At 46.4% G+C, this 20350-nt stretch overlaps 1 protein-coding gene across 2 annotated transcripts in view; it reads right to left on the bottom strand.

Annotated features, from left to right (window-relative positions):
- si:cabz01090165.1 (uncharacterized protein LOC100333421 homolog) overlaps positions 1–20350 on the bottom strand; it is a 218312-nt gene that overhangs the window by 20451 nt on the left and 177511 nt on the right. For both annotated transcript variants that reach the window (XM_034604875.1, XM_034604874.1), the window contains exons 6-11: positions 13876–14149; positions 10377–10577; positions 8364–8530; positions 4999–5239; positions 2440–2652; positions 2010–2320 (exon numbers count right to left, since the gene is read on the bottom strand). In XM_034604875.1, coding sequence (XP_034460766.1) covers positions 2010–2320; positions 2440–2652; positions 4999–5239; positions 8364–8530; positions 10377–10577; positions 13876–14149 — 1407 coding nt within the window. The remainder of the gene's footprint in view (positions 1–2009; positions 2321–2439; positions 2653–4998; positions 5240–8363; positions 8531–10376; positions 10578–13875; positions 14150–20350) is intronic.

Consider the following 20350-nt stretch of genomic DNA (forward strand, 5'->3'; position numbering starts at 1 on the left):
TGTTTACCAGCAGCTTTACACTCCGGAGCCTGATGTTAACAGATATAAAACTCTGTTGTTTCTTGCTGTAGCTTCTATCGTGGCCGGTTGGCTTCGCAGCTTCCTCTCATCCAGACGTGTCTGACGACTTGGGAGGTTTTCTTTTTTTCTGACATCAACAAACTGCGCTGCAGCAACTGTTTGGGTGAACGTGCGCCGAGTGAAGGCCGAGCTCAAGAGAACAACACCAGCTGCTGTGAGAGCAGCAGCGAGCCAGAGAGTCAGACCGTTGATCTGGAGCTGCAGCTCGGAGCCTCCAGGCTGCTCAGCAGAGCCGTGTTGAGAGAAGAAGAAACTGGAGATACCCAGAAAACACAGCCGAGTGGTTCCACATGGAGACTCTCAAATAATCCACTCGCATCTTCTACCTCTAACAAAAGTAGAATCTTTTCTGTTTGACTTCAGGTTTCAACGAGTTCAATTTAAGACTTTTAAATGTTTCCAAGTTGGAGTTTTTCTCTTTTGCGGTGCATGTGGTGAAGAGGTCGGCAGGTCGGATAATTACTGTGTCGTTCTGAAGGTTACAAATATTATTTCATGTAATATTGACGACCTGTGAGATGAGAACAGATGAAGCTTCGTTCACTCGAGTTGCCGACACAAGAGTCGGAGCTTGATCCTCAGTCATCATTACTATCTGATCCATTCAAACCCTCTGCACTTGACTGACTGCCCTCTCCAATCGGAGGCAGGAAAATGGTCCGAAAGCAAAAGCACTCAAGTCTTTTGCTTTTGGGCTGAAATGAGAATTGAGGCTGTGGACACATTTCAAATCTGTCATGTGGCAGCGCTGCGGATGCCTGGTGATATCACTCAATTATGCATCCTGAATGACGTTGCTAGGTTACAGAGCTGGCCGAGTGGCTGATGGGACCATCCAGCGATGGCTCGACGTCGTGGGCTGATCGAGGGTCTGCACTCAGCCGCTCGGCGCCTCTGGCCTCAAACCTGCCACGAAACCCACATCTGGGGATTACGATGTGCAAATCAAGTGGTCGGGCGGCGGCGGCGGCGGCGTCAGGTTTGGAGAAAGGCAAAACTTTCTCTCCAGGGAACTTTCACTGATCATATACCTGATTTAAAAACCAACTTATTCTGTGAAATATCCATCATGCATTTCTCACTGCACACTTAGAGTTAAATGATTGATTCTTTGCCTGAGATATTTTTCTGCACAGTCTTTGTTTTAAAATAGTACCAAAGTATTGCTTTGCATTAATCTTAATATTCTGTCATGCTTCACACGTAAATTTGTATATTTTTGCTATTACATCTTTTATTTCCCAGGTTGCAGTCATTTGCAGGCTCTCAGTTATTTTTTCCACAGTGTAGTGACCTGATTAAACCTTAATCTTATCTTCTATTATTACATTTCTTTTCCTTCGTCTGAAACCTGAACCCCGTCGAGGATCCTGATTCTTCCAGGAGGATTTTTGAAGTCTATCACGGTCTTTATACGGTCGTAATATTAAGAGTGAACTTGTGAATCTCATCACGATGAAAACACAGAGAAACCCTCAAACCCAATGTCTCTGCAGTTTGTCGTCACACACTAATGCTGCATGATGTCTGACTGCACTTTAAATTCCAGAGCAGATCACAAAGTTTCCAAAGGTGCCAAATACGTCAGGAGGAGTTTTCGAGATTGTTTCTAAAATGACATCAAGAATATTTCCATTAATTGATTTAGCTTCCGGGTGGAGAAGTGTCAGGATGATAGAAAATACTGGATGTGATACGAAGATGATTTTACTATGTCACACAATGTACAAGTTATAAGTGCAAAGTTCACCCATCATCCATTTCTGTATCGTGTGTACGGCACCTGTCAGGACGTGTGAAGAACTGAAAACATGTCGTCTAATGTGGGTCGATAAAGTAACTTCCAGTCAAACAACACAAGTCTCGAGCAAATCACACAAAACAACCCATCTAACACACACACACAGACACACACACACCTCCCTTACCTGTATATGAGTATATCGTCTGTGGAGCTGTTGTACTGGATCTGGTACATGCGGACTCCTGGGATGTGGTTCTGCGGGGGCCACCTGATGGTCGCAGAGCCGGATGTTACATCCGACACGCTGACCCTCTGCTGGTCCGACCGGGCGTGGCCTCCGCTGACGTTGGACTTGATGGAGGTGGGGATGTCCGACGGCCCCGGGTCAGGGTCCAGTTTGGGGTCAAAGTGTGGAGACGGATTAACGACCAGCTCCACAGGAGCAGTGGCCTCGCCGGCTGCGTTAGACGCTATGCATGTGAACTTTCCAGAATCCTAGAAATCAAGAACAATCCATTTTTATTCTTGTGTTTTAAATGCGACTTCATCTCCAAGAAACCGAATGTACCAAGACCGTGAGCGTGCACATGACCACAGTCCAACCACATCTCTACCTTGACCGAGGCCTTGAGGATGTCCAGCGAGCCGTTCTCGTAGCAGACGGTTCTGGACGTGTTTCCGATCAACTTTCCGTCCGGACTGACCCAGTGCGTGGAAGGTTCGGGATCTCCGATGGACTTGCAGCGCAGGCTGACCTCCTGACCCTCCATCACAAACATCTTGGAGGTGTGGCGAGTTATCATCGGTGGCTCACAAACAAACTCTTCCTGTTCGGACAAAAACAATAAAACATGGAACTCACTGTGGTTCAACTTATTCAAAAGGCGTCAACCCACTGTGATGTCACACGTTCCACTGGTTTGTGTCCAGCGCCATCTTGGTTTTTTAAAACCAGAAGTAACCATATCTGGAGGAGCGGGGGGTGGAGCCTGACTGAGAGATGGAGGACACACCCACCTACACCTGCCACCTGCACCCATTGGACGGTACTAGCTGTCAATCACACTCTGGTATCCCCCCCCCCAACACATCCGGTGCTTTATGGTCTGTTTGACTCTAAATGATCATAATTCACTAAATGAACATCAGCTGTTTGAAGAAGACTTGAAACTAGAGACTGAGACAGAAACTCCTGAATGTTTACTGACGTTATAAAGTGAGAAGTCACTTTCTATAGACTTCTATAGAAACCACCAGAGGAGTCGCCCCCTGCTGGTCACTACACAGAACACAGGTTTCAGTTCACTTTACAGATCCGAAGTCTGCGTCCATTTCTATTTACAGTCTACGTTCAAACCTTGTGATAAAGGAGAGATGGTTATGACTGTATCTGAAGAATTGCTGAACTATGTGAGTATTTTGTGTGTCACATCAAAAGGGACAAAAATCTAAATTTGTCTTTTCACAGAAAACAGAAGATTTTCTGTGAATCTGGGCTCTGACCGACCTCCACCGGCGTCTTCAGATAGAGTTCAATTGTTTGCACATGAAGATTAAGTGATCTCAGAGTTTTTCCAGCCCTTGCATTATTTAAAACCCACCCACTGAAACCTAAGCCTGTGTAAAGCTGGAAAAAACCCTGGTGGAGTATTACTGCAGGGCCAAGCAGGGCCAGCCGAGGCTTACCAGGGCTTACTCATCATTCCAACCACTCGCAGTTTCTCCAAACCCGTCTCTGGGCCCTTCGTGGGTCGTGTTACCAGCAGTGATGATTGCTGACCTGATGACCCCCCGAGCTGCAGCTCCAAATAAACCACAAGTACCTCTCAGTCTTATATCGCAATCTGACACCCGACTGCTCCTGCCAAGCTTATAGAGGCTTTGATTGAACCCCCTGCTGTGAGAGTCTGGGAGAATAAAAGTATGAGAAGTTGGATATCAGAGGGAAAAGGTGTCAGGCGTCTTATTGGTGGATAAAATATCAGATTTGACGAGCTTCAAATTACAACAAATGTCAAGGTTCCTTCCCGCTCCGTGAGAAAGTAACCTCATCGACTTCTGCTGCACAAGAAGCAGAACAGGAGCAGCGAGCAGCGTCGACTCCGAAGAGGAAATTCCCTCTGAGGCTAATGTCTGACCTCTGATGGATGCAGTGGAAGTTCACTTGTCCTCTCAGAGGGAACGAAGCTATTACCTCTCAGAGAATGAATATGCTGAGACACTTTGGTGACACAGGATGGACCTCCTCACCAGGCTAATCCTCTTATAGTGATCCTACACCTCTCTGAAGGAGGAGCGACTATTACTACAGGTGGAGCCCGGGTCTGTGCATCATCCTCTCTAATGTGATACCAATTAATCCCATCGTTATCTCATGGTGCTCCTCAACTCATCAATGTAGCTCTCAATCAGTCCGGGGGGGGGGGGGGGGTCGGAGATCTCCACCAGAGGCAAAGAGTGAATCAATCTATATCCTCCTCTTTAAAGCAGCATCTCCATTCTGCTGTTCTCTGCCCGAGAAGTAGCACAGCTCTGCTATCGTAGAGAAGTGGCTGCCCAGCAGGTGATGGGATGAAGAACAGATCGAATGGTGGCTCGACCTTCAGTCCAACTTCAGCAACAACGTATTCACAGTGTTTCTTCATGTTCTCTGAGCTGCTCCTTAAAGTCCGTTACTGGGTTTAGTAATATGTCAGTATCAGCAATAACTAAATGTTACTTCTCCTCCGAGCAACGGTGAACACAGACATCTTCACACAGACATCTTCGTCATCCGCTTCTCCTGGATTTCTACGAACTTTACCAGGAGGCGGAGAAAGTCGGCAGAAAGTGCGGAGCCTCTCACTCGGACATTTGGTATCACACATGCTCGTCCTCTGGAGAAACTGTGGAGGATCTGCAGAGTCCTGTCTCAAAGCAGCTCCAGACCCAGAGAAATGCACCTTTACAAATCAGTGCAGCATCAACATGATCTAGAAGCTGTTAGACATCATGAAAACGTTTTATCATCTCTTCAGAACTATTTAGATAAATATATGGAAACGAGTTTGAAGCCTGAAGGACTTTTATCCTTTCCCAACTAAACAGTGGAGCATGTAAACGCCTTAAATCACCCACTGACGTGTCAGTTCCGGGGTTCTGAACTAAGGTTGGTAAAGTTTTATATGACAAACCTCTTTGATGGTCCAGAAGTATTTCCCCGCCAGGTCTTTGGGTGACGCGCAGGTCTCCAGGTCGTCCTCCCGGGTCAGCCTGCGGAGCCACACCAGCTCACAGTTACAGTGCAGGGGGTTCCCTCCGAAGCTCAACACCAGCGCTGTGAGCGGGGAACCCTTCAGCTTAGCGTACACCGGGATCCGCAGGAACAACGGGTCGGGAGGAATCTTCTTCAGCTTGTTGGACGTCATGTCCAGTCTGGGGATGGAGACAGACAATTTAACTTGACCTTGTATTTTGAGGCCTGTGCTGCGGTGGACAGAGGAGAAAAGACCAGTTGGCTGAACTGTACTTATATGATAAATCTTACTTCACAGCATGGGCAGTGCAGGGAAATGGAAGATATCACATAAGCTTATTAAAAAGCCACAAGCTACACAAGTACATTAGATAAATTGACAATTTAAACATGTTCTAATCATTAAAGATGTAAGATTATGTTTCCTCAGTCACTGTTATCAGCCTTTGACAAACAAGGTCTCTCCCTCGGATTTAAAACTTAAAGTGCCACATTATTCTTCATTAAAAAGTAAAAGGAATATAAACTGAACACAATGAATAATGAGCCGAGTATAAAGTAAGTTTTATACTGATATTATTCTGTCAAATGCAAAAAGCAGCAGCTGAACGAATGATCACGATTCCCATTCTGACCAGTTTGTAAAAAGTGGGAACTAGTCTCCCCCAAAAATGTCTTAATCACATAATCCCCATAATGCATAAAAACTTAAATTCCAACTCATCATTTCCAGGAATTAAATCATAACGTTCTCCCCACGACACTGGTGGTAATGCAGTAGATCCAGGTATTCACTGATGTCAGCAGCAAACACAGTGAAGCTTATTTTCCCCCGGAGCCTCTCATTCAACAACGATGACTTAACAGGAAGTTAATAGCTGTGGCGAGCAGGGAGCGTGTGGCTCTCTGCACATTTCACTCTCATTATTTCACGGGCAGCAGCCTCGTGGTGAATTAGTGCGTCGGCCCGTGCTGCTGTGTGTTGGTGAGCGCTCACCTGTGCTCCCAGTAACACTGTGCTCCCAGTAACACCTGCCGCTCCATACGTCGGCCGCCCCCCCGGGCACAAACAACTCATTACAGCCTTTTAAATAAATGCACGCGTCCTCATCTGGAGCTCGCTCGGTTTTCCTTATCACACGTCAATGGTTTCGGCAGTTGAGGCGTAAATTGAAATTGAAATTGCAGTTGATGGGCTTGATGGGTTTGTGCCTGTTCAGTGAGTTGAGCATCAGACGGCCGCTAATAATGAGAAGGACCTGTAGCTCAGAAACCTTTCAGAGGCCGAACTAGACGAGCTTTGCAGAGCAGGAAACGTTTAAAATCAGGAATAATCAAACACAAAATGACAATATAACACTTCCAGTAATTAGATGGTGACTTCCTGAGCAGAGTGAGAATATTCTCTGGGCTCCTCCTTCCACTTAGTGGAGATCGTCCGGGTCAGACATGAGGGGCGGAGCCTGTGGAGCAGCAGGAGACATCATCACCAGAAGCTCTGGAACCTCCTCGTGTTTCCAAGTTGACGTCTTCGTCTTCTACGTGTACGGCTCCTCTTCTTCATCCTGAGATCTTTGTGTTCTTCCAGTTTCACGTCCGTCACGTGTTAGAAACCTCATCAACACGTCCACTCGCTCACTGGGAAGCTTCCACACATTGTCCTGCTGTTTCCTCACATGGACTCACGAGGACATGTTACACACATTTTACCAGGAGGCTGCAGGAGAAGATCCAGAAAACGTCCAGAGACACTGACTCAGACATCTGCGCTCACAGCTCCTCCAGATTCAAACAGTGTGCAAGCAGAAAGCTGAGAGCAGAAGACCAGCAGATCCCTGTTTCAGATCCCCGTTCTGTCTGGACGCCAGTGAGGGCTCCGATGTTTACCACCGTCTCCTGTCGACGTGCCCTCAGGCAGGATGCTGAACCCGCAGCTGCTCCGGCGGCGCCGCGGTGCCGACCCGGTCACGCTGGGCACGTCCCTGCTGTATGAGCGAGGAGCCGGCTGCGAAATGAACGGAGCCTGGAAAGCTCCAGTTCCCTCACGGCGAGGTCTGTCACGGAGGGACTCGCTCTGTGATTCCAGTCGGATCCTGCTCTAGTTTCAGGTCTAATTGGTTAGAAGATCAACAACAAGGAGAAAAGCGCTCATCAAAGGGACGGATGCTGTCGGATACGGATTCGGTTTATTTTAATTCTGGTGCAACAAAATCTTCATTTCTACAGATGTTGTCCCAGAGGACAGAAGCACTGATGAGCCTTTTCTTCTTCATCCATTCAGATGCCGGTTGGGGATTTAGAGTTCATGTGCAGAGTCGTTGCTGTTTTATATCACGTATTCATCCATATAACAGATTTATTATCAAACTGTGTGAGGTCCATCCGCTGCTCCTGCTTTTTCTTTCACCAGGAACTTTACTGGCGTTCTCAACCCTCAAAGCTTTTAAAATACCTTTGGATGGTTCATAGAAACAACCACTGCTTCGTTTTTATAGTCAAAAGATATGAAAATACAGCGTTCAGTGTTAGTTTGACTTTAATTTTAAGTTGCTTCAGTCGTCTGTGACTGCATCTGTGCTGTGTGGAGCAGGAGATTTTATGAGAACTGGTTTGATGGAAAACTGCCTGTGGGGTTGGTGGAAGTGGCTGAGCCGGCATCATATAGTTCACGTCCCGTAAAACTGAAAGTGTGACTTAAAGGAAGCTTGAAAACATCCATCAAGCTACAAACAAGGGGATAACTGTGTTTTATATCCTCACACGGAGCCGAGTGCCGACTGCACCCAGATCTGCTGAGAGGCCATTTAGGTACGAAGTCCCTGTGGTGCAGTTTCAGGTTCTTCCTGAGGGACCAGGAGCAGCGAGAGACGTTCTGTGTTGCTCAGATTCTAAAACAGAAACTTTTGGAAAACGCTGCCGACCTCGTTTTTGTTTGAAATCTCCAGAGTTGTGTTTAAGTTTTATTCATACAACTACGATCTCTATGTAGATCTCTATCAGGACGGACTGGAGGTATCAATGGTGAAAAGAAAAATACAGAATTGAACTGAACAACAGCTGTTAGCAAAGACAACACGGTCAGAGATTATTTCTAATACGCAAGTAGAACTCGTCTGGACAAAGTTTTCAGGTGAGAAATCTGCGTATCGGTGTGGACGCAGCCTCGGGTCGTAACTCATAGAAGTCACAGCTACACACATTCGGATTCAAGGCAACAAATAAGATGATAAATACTGTTGTTGGTGAACGTTTCCCTCCCTGTGTGCGTGGTGTCCTGTGTCCGTGGCGTCCTGTGATCCTCACCTGGCCAGCTTGTGCAGGTTGGAGAAGATTCCCTCTGGGACGCTCTCGATCAGGTTGTGGTCCAGACTCAGGGTGTTGACGCTGACCAACAGGCCGACGGTCTCCCAGGGGATGTTCACCAGGTTGTTGTAGCTCAGATCCAGGTCCTCCAGCGTCTCCAGGAAGTCCTGCAAAGGGGGGGGGGGGGGCAACATTATCATCTGTCACTGTGTGAAGCTTCAGTTGTTTTTGATCATTTGAAGCAGGGGGAAGTAAAGGAATTGAACCCAGAGTAAAGAAGTCCAGTGAAGTACACGGGAGCGATTACAGCCTGTTGATGACCCAAAGTGTTGATGTTGTAATCGATAATTCATAATTCACACGATGGTGAAACTGTTTGAACGTCACACCGGCTCAGTTCTCATTACACTAATCTGTGCTGTGTTGCTTTCTGAACAGAGGGAATCTCATTTCCTTCGGACAAAAGAAACTTTAAGAGCCGTGAAGACGAGTCGAGCAGAAAATCGCTCGTAAAAGGACGAAATTTCACGACCGTCCTCTGGAGAAAAATGAGAGTTTGCTTCCAGTGACAGGGCGGATGGGGGGGGGGGGGGGGTGCATCACTGGAGTCTGATGTTTCGTTAATAGAAAGACGTGAATGTGGATCCACTGTTAACTGAGAACTGAAGAACTGTCACTGTTCTTAACAAAGCTGTGACAAGATGAACAGAGATGAGACAACAGAAAGAAAACACAGTGATTCGGGTTTTAAAACTCGAGGTTCTGTACAATCCTGAATATTGAGAAATTAATCTTTCCTCCAGTTCCAAGGCCCAGGTTTCTTTATCCTTTAATATCAAAAGTAAAAATACAAAGTAGACTTAATTTGCACATCTTTTAAAAATAATCCTAACACATGTATTTACATTCGGATAGTTATACATGGGTTTTATTAAAGAATGAAGTAAACATTTAAAGTGAATGTAGAAACAACTCATATATTATTGAAGTGTGTTTGCATGTGGTTCAGTCTGAACTTTTAACTGCAGCAACAGCAACAGTTGGAAGTTCCTCTTCTCTTGTTCTTTGTTCATTTGATTTTATATTAGAATTTAATGTGGATAAAGTGGACCGGAGTCTGGTTAGCTGAATTAGCCTTATTACCCTCAGGCCCTCATCAGTCGTAAATTATTATTCAAATTGAAAACTAATCGTTGCGCTGACACAAATTGAGTTTTGGTTTGTCAATGCGCAGCGTGAATTTAGTTTAATTGAGTAATTGCAACGACTGAAACTGAAAATGGACCAAAACCACTTTAAAATCAGAAGTGGAAAAAAATGTCTCCAAAAAAACCCGGTTTCAGCCGTTTGAATGCGTCTGGATGCTGCTGCTCACGGACAGGTCTCCATTCTGCTCAGAGCCGCCGTGGTGCGGAGGGTCAGAGCGACTCTCACACAGAACCACAGCTGGACGTCTTTTTAATAACCCGGCTCTCAAATAAACACTTTCCCCTCCTCGTTGTGTGGAGCCGTCTTTTCTCTGCTCATTAAATATCCGGTGCTGAGGTTTCCCTTCAGGTCCGACCCTCTGAACCTGAGAGACGTGAACTCTGAACCCACTGACGGAGCAGATCTGTGAACTCTCATCCACGACCTCATGATCTCTATGCTCCCCACATCCATTCCCCCCCCGTTCTCTCCTCCTGTTTCTCCCCATCATCTTTTCCTTCTCCCTCCACGCTGCCATCAACACGCCGTCTACAAACCAATCAGAGTCAAGTATAGGTAGACTCCGCCCACGTAGGTGATGACGACAGGACGTACGTAAGTCAGACAGAATGTGAAACCAGAACTAACAGATCAGATGAAACTATGAACACACACATGAAGCTTCAGACTCTCAGAGTACGAGGAGTAATAGTAATAATAAGTAATAGTGTCAGTGGTGCAGTAGCAGTGACAGATGTGTTAATGTGTTTGTTCTGGTGTCATGTATCTCCACTGGACGTGAGATGTGTCGTGGTGTTCACGTACCTGAAAGGCTCCGTCTGTGATGCTGTGCAGCTGGTTGTTGGCCAGGATGAGGTGCCGCAGGTTCACCAGGCCCTGGAAGTGGGAGTCGTCCAGGGACGTGAGGCGGTTGGCGTCCAGGTGGAGCGCGTGGAGGTCCTGGAGGTCGGCGAAGGCGTACGGCCGGATCTGACTGATGGTGTTTCTGCTCAGGGTCAGATGGATCTGGGTAATGAGGAGGAGATCAAAGGACGTCTTCAAACACAACTTCTCCATTCTGTGTGTTTTAGAGTCAAAACTTTATTTCTCTTTCTATTCTTCTTAAAGATTAATGAAGTTTAATGAGTTTATACCGGCAATCATTTAGTGAGGCTTTGTCAAATATACCGTGTTTCAGAAGGACGCCCTGGGAGGTCAAAGGGCGCTCCGCTGCTGAGCCACGCCCCTGGAGACGGGGATTCAATGAGCTTCAGCAGGAAGTGACACTCGGGGCTGAAATCAGCAGTCAGGTCACACCATGACTTTCTACACTCACCCAGCTTCATGAATAATTATTCTATAGTAGCTGAGCACAGTCGAGACAAGAAATTACACACAGAACTTATTAAAAGTTGAATTTCGCTCCACCAGTCAGTGCAGTCTCAGTCTAGATCTGTTTTCATCATATGAGGTCACTGTGACCTTTGGCCTCTGGAACCTAATCAGTTTCAACTTTGAGTCCAAATTTGAAGAAATTCTCTCACGACAGACTCGAGGCATCAAGTTAAAGACGCCATAACCTTGACCTTTGACCTTTTACTGCCCAAATCTATTTCCTCTGTGAGTCCTAGTGAACGTTTGTACCAAAGTTAAGAGGAATCTCTCGAGGCGTTCTTCAGGTCACATGTTCACGAGGCAAAACATGACTTTGACCTTGAGGTGTCGCCGGCGCAAAGACACAACAAATACGTGTGGGCTTTAAAGCGATCGTTAGAAAACACAGTGCTGGGGTCAGGCTGATGAATACTTCCTCAGTATCCTGTGATACTATACGTGTGAATATATTCTATCAACACCCAGCGACGGGTCAATCAACACCCACACAACCTGTTTTGGCGAAGACGCCTGTGGTTCGCGACCAAATGATTCAAACCTCATTTCCCACGTTGCCTCGTGTGTGAGCAAACATCATCTGTGCTGCTGCAACTGCAGAAGAAGCAGTCAGGATGTCTCCAGCTGTGACGACGCTCTATTCACCATTGAAATATCCCAACGTCTTCCTGTGCCCGCGTGCAGCGAGGCCTCGTCACCTCCGTTACGGGGTTGTGGTGGAAGTAATCGGTGAATTCCGCGCGATATCACCAATTTCACCTCAGTCAATATGTTGGAAGGAGCAGATGTTTCCTGAATTCAGTGTGAAATAAACATGAGAACTCTCCTCGCTGGTTTTACACGCGTCTCCGTGTTCCTGACGCTGAACAGTTTCCTCCTCAGATACTGAACTATATCACTTTCCTGTGTCGGGTTCATCCACAGGAGTTGATCTGAACCGAAGTGAGATCATTACCTCTCTGTTTACCCTCAATCTGGGTCCTTAGAGTTCAAATAGTGACGTCCTACATTTCCCACAATGCCATAGTCCAGTTTAATGAATGTTTACCCGGATCTAAAAAGTTCAGTCCGCCCAGGAACCACAGAGCAGAACAGTCCGGACTGTGATTGGCTCGTGTGCTGGGATGGAAACACCAGAATCACCAGAGGCAGAACCGTGTGTGACTGAGTTCATGGACATGATACAGACCATAGACTGTAAATCAAGATGGACGACATGACAGCTCCCCAAAAGGGAAGCCAAAGCTTTTCAGTCGCCCCCTGGTGGCTGGCTGCAGAACATGTCCTAAACCCCACCTCCTCTATGTTAGTAGCATCCACTGCAAATACATGTGGCAGGATGACAGCTTCTGGATAGTGGGAGGACGTGGAGACGCGTCGTCCATCTATATTTACACAGAAGTTGCTCTGTAGCGAAACATTAATTTGTGTTTTGTCTGTATTATTGATTTGTACTGTGTTAAATATTGTTTGAAATTTGTTCATTTGAACTTTTATTTTACTTTTATGCAACAAACCAGGAGGAGGGGTCTTAATTCCACTGTCTTTTGTTCAGTATAAGGACATTAAAGGCTTTTTATTCTATCTTTGTGTTTGGCTCTGGCGCCATCGGCAGCTGAGTGGCGTGTAGGTCGAGGGAAGACAGGACGTGCTGCTGCATTCTGGACCATCTGTGAGTTTCACTCTGCATGAATGGAGGCCTCCAGATGGGCGCTGCAGTGGTTCGAGCCGAGATGTAACCGCGGACTCGCTGGCGTCAGCTCGGCTGCAGTTCTGCATCAGGACGTCCACTGACGACGGCCACAGCTGCAGCTCCTGTGACGTCTCCGAGCCAGCAGGCGGCAAATCGAATGGAATGTGCAGAGGAAGGAGGCTGAAAAACTCTGGATCGACCTCAATGTTTCTCCAACATCTGAACATTGTAAAGTTTAGATATATTGTTGGACTGTGGCTGGATGTGACCTCTCGTCTCCTGCGTGAAACCAAACTAGATCACAGAACCCCCCCCCCCCCGCCCCCCCGCCCCGACCTCACTGTTCAACATCACCACGAAGGACACACTACTCTGCGCGGTGACGCTGAACATTGGTCCGGACGCTTAACGAACACGTGTGTAACACGACATTAAAACACAATCACACAGCTCAGAAAGAAGCTAATGAGCTGCTGCTGGCAGGTCGTTACTCACTCAGCCTGTGACTTGTTGGACCAGAATGAGCAGCAGTGACGTGAGCTAACAGCCTGTGAGCTAACTTCCAGAGCGGGAACCTCTCAAATGGGAAGTTCAAGCAACATCGAGCATCACAAAGATAAGAGAGACATCGAAGTTCTTTCACTTTAAAATAAACCCCTATGTTTTAGCTTCGCTCCGATTGGTCAGTCCATCCACTGGTTGGCAGACTGGGAACACTGGACCTTTGTTTGTCTGTTACTTAGCAGCATCACACTCAGTGGGAGGATGTGGCTTCATCAGGGAAGAACGGACGAATCAGAGGCCAGATCCAGGATATCTCTTTCTCTTTCTTTAACATTGTGAGATTGAACGGTTCTCTAATTTTTTCAAACGGAATTCCCTGAGATAAATTTATGGATTTCAATCTGATATATTTCAATGATCTCCCCTACGTATATTAGCCCCCCTTCATCAGATGCCTGTGTGTTTTAGAGTCGATTCTTGTTCTCGACGTTTTAACACCGAGCTTCTTGGCTGATCTTCTGAACCAGTCCTCCCCAGCTCACTCCTCTGTGAAGAGAAGGCGAGAGGTGACAGGGCCTCCATCTTCTGGAGGAGTTTGCCTGAGGAACTGGAAACTTCACTGTCTGATTGTTTTAAGCTGTGAATTATGTTTCATTTATCCTTTTGTTTTGCCATTATTGTGAAATGATGTTGTGTTAACACGAATGTGAAGGTGTTTAGAAAGCGAGCTCTGACCAGGCTGGTCATGTTGGCAAAGTCGCGGTGCCTCAGCGTCGTGATGAAGTTGTCCATCAGCCTGAGCTCTGCCGTCTGGCGGTCGATGTTTGGCGGGACAAAGAGGAGGCCCGTCTTGGCACACAGCACTGTGTAGGACGGCAGCAGGTTCTGGCAGGTGCACCGCTTCGGGCACAGCATGGAGGAGGTGCAGGAGGCGAGGGAGGACAGGAGGATGACAAGGAGGAGGAGAGGGGAGACCACCGAGGAGATGACATCCATGGCTGCTCTCCAGCTGCAACAGATACAGGAGAAACAAAAGTTAGTCGCTTTGTGCAGCTTGTTGTTCGACAGTGAAAATCCTCCAAGGGAGTGAAAATGACTTCCAGAGTTTCAAATTAAAAACCTTAGTGCTTCGTCTAAATCACTGCTCCTTGATTTGATTGACAGATTTTTATGGTTCAGCAAAGAGAGTCACAGCCCCCCCACCACCACCACCCACCGCAGAGCAACTACTGCATATAAATAAACCTTATTCCTCTCAGTGACTGTAGATATATCAGGACTTTTACAAACTTCATGCTTCCACAAACCTCCCAGATTCGTGGGAACAAATGCTTGAACAGAGAGAACAGAAGGAGACGGATGAAGAGAGGAAAGTGGAGGAGAGTTGTTGGAAGAGCGAGAGAGGGATGAAAGGGAGGAGGTAAAGAACTGAGAGCAGCCTGTTTATTCTGCTGAGTAATTTGAACCAAGGAAGTGAAAGTAAACAGAAGTTAAATCATCGATTACGTTTGCCGCACTCTCGTGATTACAACCAGAGCAGAGCATTAAAGAAGAACACAAATTACGTTTGTGTGCCCGACTCACTTCTTAAGTTTCATCGATGTTTTTGTGCATGAAAATGAGACTAAAGAAACAGTGGGAGCCAAAGCAATAAAGGAATAAATCTACATTGATATTGATTTCATCTCCACTCGGTTTGTCGGTTCAGCTCAGTGGAGCACTGAAATAAATTCATACGAGGAGAAAAAGAAAACATGCACAAGCAGGAATGACAGTATGCAAAAGGAAACACACACACACACCCACACACAGACACACACAGTCACGCATGCATGTGGACTTTCCTACTCTGCCAAAAGTTCCTCTGAGTCAAATGCTGAGTGACTGGAAAAAGGTCGACTGCAAATAACAGCAGGAAGAGACTCGCTCTTTTATTTACGGTGCTGAAATATTCAAACTGTGCCTCGACTGCAGCGCAGAATACCGAGCAGGAGATCTGCACATGCCCTTGTCACGGGGTGCGGTGCAGGATACGCAGCGAGATGTGAGGAAGCGATGAGCGAGATGCGATGAGATAAATTCAGTGGAAACGATCAGGAGATTTCAGAACCCGACTGAGACTACACTCAAATGTCAGTGGGTAATTGAGCAGTGTGCACATGACGAGGCAGCGAGCACAGAGGACGCTCAGGAGACGGAAATTCACAGATGTGTCACTGAAATGGGAAAATTTCAAAGCCCACAGAGGTTCAGTCAGGATGGAGAAAGTAAAGATCACTCATCATCCATCGTTATTCACAGTCTAAGGTTGAAATGGAATAACTTGGATGGTTCTCATCAGTAGAATCACTTCCCTGTTTCCCTCCACCGGCCGGAGCAGCTTCAGTCTACACACATCATGTTCCAGATTTACATGAGGTCACTGTGACCTTTGACCTGTGATCACTGAAATCTAATCTGAAAAAATTGTGTTGACAAGAATGGGATGTACGTATGAGGTCGGACGGAGGAGCAACCAGGAAACAAAATGGCTCCGGGCTCTGGGCTCCGCGGCTCTGAGGCGTGGAAACAAAAAGTTATTTACCTTTGTGACTTTGACTGAAAGTGAAACGGGAACAAACCGTCCTCGTACACAACGAGAGCAGAAACAGGCCCAAACCCTGCGAAAGGTTAACGGAGCGATGGATGAACGAATTCAAAGAATCGTGTGTTGTCACATCCATAAAAAATACATGTTGAAGCCTCTGACTGAAGAAGCCGAGCAGAGTGTGAATGAAATTCTCTAGTTAGCGCCTCCACATTGTCTGGAAGTCAGCGTCATTCCAGCAGAAACACCCACGAGTCATCAAACTCAATCATCATGTGAATTAACACGTCGACTTTCAACCGCACGTTTCATTATCGTCTCATCCATGAAACAAAGATCACAACACGCCTTCCACTGACATTACATCATGTGTGAGCATACATGTGCACAGAAGCATGAAATATTAAACATGTTGTTTTTAAATATGAGGGGACGGAAAGAACAAAGAAATGTGTGAGATGACGGGAGCATACGAGTGAGAGAATAAAGGACGAGAGGAGATAAGGACGGGTGGACAGAAGGAATGTCGATGGAGGAATAAATGATCTAAAACAGACGGGGACGGAGCTGCAGATACAAAGTGATGGATGGAGGCAGCGAGGTAACGAGTGACGAGAGGACGAGAGGACGAGAGGACGAGAGGACGAGAGGAAAGAGGAAAGAGGAAAGAGGAAAGAGGAAAGAGGAATACAGAGAAGTGTGTTGTGTCAGAAGAGAGAGGTGTGACAGGCTGGAAAGAGTTTGAGAGAAGGACAGAGGGATGAGGGGGTGAAAACAGAGAGAGTCCTTCACTGAAATGTGAAGGACTCGAGAAGAGAGTGAGGAGAGGAGGAGGAGAGGAGGAGAGGAGGAGAGGAGGAGGAGAGGAGGAGAGGAGGAGGAGAGGAGGAGGAGAGGAGGAGGAGAGGAGGAGAAGAGCTCGCCTGAAAGAAGAGCTGATCTGCATTTTGCTCACGCTGAGCTGGACTAAACAAATTAAATCTGTTCTCAGAGCATCAGTGTTCTGCAGAGGATCAGCATCGAACCACACTGGATCCCCCTGTACCACACTGTACGACACTGTACGACACTGTACGACTCTGTACGATACTGTACGACGCTACATCGGACTGTACCACACTGTACCACACTGTACCACACTACATCGCACTGTACTACACTGTACGATACTGTACCACACTACATCGCACTGTACCACACTGTACGATACTGTACCACACTACATCGCACTGTAACACACTGTACGACACTGCATCGGACTGTACCACACTGTACCACACTGTACGATGCTGCATCGGACTGTACCACACTACATCGGACTGTACCACACCGTACGATGCTACATCGGACTGTACCACACTGTACGACATATCAAACCTAACATTTAACAATATAATCAGTAAATTATAATATTTGGGGAGGATGTGAACATTTGGGACGGCTGTGGGCGTGGCTGCTCGCAGACGTCTCTGATCCACACGAGTATCTTTTTAAAATCTCTTTGACAGATTTGCTTTTCTGTAAGAATCCAAACTGACCTGCTGAGAAAAGAGATAAAGCCAAACATGTGTTTATCTGTTGGTTCCTATGGAAACGGCTGAGTCACAAGCAGGAGCAGCGTCGAAGTAAAGCAACTGCAGAAATAAAACCAAGGAGGGGAAATTCATCTGGAAGTCACAGACTGAAGAGAGGAGAGACAAACACAGAGACATGATCAGATCTCAGATGAGGGGATGAGGGGCTCTGAGAGGGGGGGGAGGAGGAGAGAAAAGGGAGGAGGGAGTAGTAGAGAAGAAATGAGGAAGAGGAGGAAGAGGAGGAGGAGGAGGCTTCAGCTGCGTGAGAACGATGAAACACGAGAGAAGGTGGAAAGCAGAAGAACGAAAAACAAGATACACTCTCCGACCTGCTGGTGGGGATGTTGTGCTACAGTTTCAGACACAGACACACACACACACACAAAGATAATACACACCTACACACGTGCATGTGCACACACACACACACACACACACTGACACACACACCACAGTGAGCAGTGCGCTGCTGGTGGAGAAGAGCAGAGTCTGAGGACTGAAGGACAAATTCACATGTATATATTCAGGCTCTTTTGTCTTTATCTCAATAAGCTCCAGCGCTGCGTTTATCTGGTGCTGCTGTAATCCATACAGAGCAGCGGCACTACGAACATGTGCTGCTTCGCACCGAGCGCACACACGTCTCCAACGTTTTCTGTCCTCTTGTTTGACTTTCCTCCGTGTTCGGTTTCCCCTGCTGCATTCTACGATAACTACAGCTGCAGTAATGGTGAGGATACTCCACCTGATATGAGGCAGCAGAAACTATTAGGGAGAAAGTGAATGTTTCCCATATCTTATTTAATCATAAAGGTTTTAGGTGAAGGTATCACAGAGGACGGAGGGTATGTCTTTGTATGGCTGGGTCTAAAAATATCTTCAATAAAACCGTCACATATATTCTGTGCATATATGTTTTTACAACCCAAGTTAAAACCTCATTTTTTACTCTAAACCGGAAAAACTAACTAAACCCTGATCAAGTGTACATGGCTCTAAACATGTGTGAAATAAAACCTCTTTACTGTCCTATGATTCCGCTAAAAGCACAACTACTCTGTATATTGATAGATTAAGTATATTAGTTTTCAACCCTATTCTGAATCCTACTTTGCAAATCTCAAATATTACACATATGGATCCAGTCTTTCGAGCTGCAAGGCGGCTCAAGGGAATTGTCGTTTCCTTGAATCAGGATTGGTAAATAATAAATTGATAGTATGATAACATGCCTGATAACTGACTGTCTGCACCTCAGGTGATAAATCCGGCTTCAGATACATATTTGTCAGTGGGTTATATTCAGTGAATGATGTTGGTCTCTATCGGCCCCAGTCGGCTCCCTGCTGGTGCTGTTTGAATGATGCATGAGACCCCCCCCCCCCCCCCCACTGAATGTACTGATGTATGTAATCTGTTATTGTTTATAGGAGACGCATTAGCTTCTGCTAATGAGGTCGCTAATCTCCCCGAGCTCCATGAGCACAAGAAAGAAGCTTCAGAATGCAAATCTGCACATCAAGATTTACATATAATTACATAACATATGTATCAATAATGTACAAAATAAAGAGGGAGAGTGGGAAATTAACCCCCCCCCCAAAAAAAACAATTAGAAAGATGAACAAATAACTGAAGAATAACGAAGGTCAATGGATTTGTAGGTAATCACAAAGATCTACTTCATACTAAGAATTGATTGTCTACAGTAGCAGTGGATACAGTGTGATTGACAGCTAGGACCATCCAATGGGAGCAGGTGGCAGTATCCTCGAGCACTTAGTCAGGCTCCACCCCCTACTTCTCCAAATATGGAAACTTCTGGTTTCATAAACCAAGATGGCGCTGGACAAAATGGAGGCTTCAGAACAGCAGCTCACTAACCAGCGTGTGACGTCACGGTGACATGAGAAGAAACTCTTCTTCTCTTTCTGCAGCTTCTTTCACGCGTTTATCAACACGTTCAATTACTTAAGTAAATCGGTGGCGTCACCGTCGTTAGCTTGTTGTCACGTTTCAGTCCGAGTTGTCGACTTTCATATCTGCTGCTTGGTTTTCTGCACGGGAGCAGTTAGCTTCATGTAACCATGAGCTCCATGAATCCTGCCTCCTCCATGTTAGCAGATGGAACATACTAATAAACTAATAAAATACAAAGTAGACGTTAAATAAATGTTTCTCAAAGACGGTTTCTGTCCTCTGAAGTCGTTCTCATCACATTAATGAATGTTAGTGTTCGTCACCTACGCAGAGGAGGTTGTGTTCTCCTCAGTGTTGGTTCGTTTGTTCGTTAGCAGGATGGTTGTGTGCGGCTCAGAGAGGGAGGAAGCCGTTAGCACTGCTCAGCGTGATGTGACTTGTGTTTGTGTGAACGCATGAGAGAGCGGGGGGGGGGGGGGGGGGGGGGAGAGACACAGCCACGTCAATTAGCATCAATCACTGTCATCTCTATAAATGGCACGTTAATGGGTTTAGCATATACGTGCAGCACATTAGCAGACTGTGTATCAAGAAAATTTGTCATTTACATTTAAATGTCATTTCATTTCCACGGTCATCGCTGCTACGCTCGTTACGAGCCACGCTGGGTAAATGTGACAGACTCATAGCTCAGCGACGAGATGCGATCAATATCACTGCTATCCACACAAAGGGCGGAGCTCACGTGTTTCAACGCACTTTGGCAAAATGACTTAACGTGTCGTTTGACGCCGGGAGAATAAGTGACGACAGATCCAAACATCCCTCCGGTCGTTCAGGAGGCGTTGGAACAACCGGATCCATCAAAAGACAAACAGAACCAGCATGTGTCTCCTCTCTCAGTCGACACTTCTTACCCACGAGGCCCGGACTGTTTCAGCCTGTTTAGACTCGGACCTGCGTTCTGTCGGGCCTCAGCAGAACTAGATCAGCAGCCATTGGTCTAAACACTGACGTCTCCGCTCTGCCAAGAAAAAGGGCGTTTGTCTCTCGGCAGAATCGCATAAAAAACTACTCAACCTGTTTGTTGGCTGATCCTCTGAAGAACCTGAAGCTCATTGTGCAG

Source organism: Hippoglossus hippoglossus, chromosome 13 (genome assembly GCF_009819705.1).
Source record: "Hippoglossus hippoglossus isolate fHipHip1 chromosome 13, fHipHip1.pri, whole genome shotgun sequence".
In the NCBI taxonomy this organism is placed as follows: domain Eukaryota; kingdom Metazoa; phylum Chordata; class Actinopteri; order Pleuronectiformes; family Pleuronectidae; genus Hippoglossus; species Hippoglossus hippoglossus.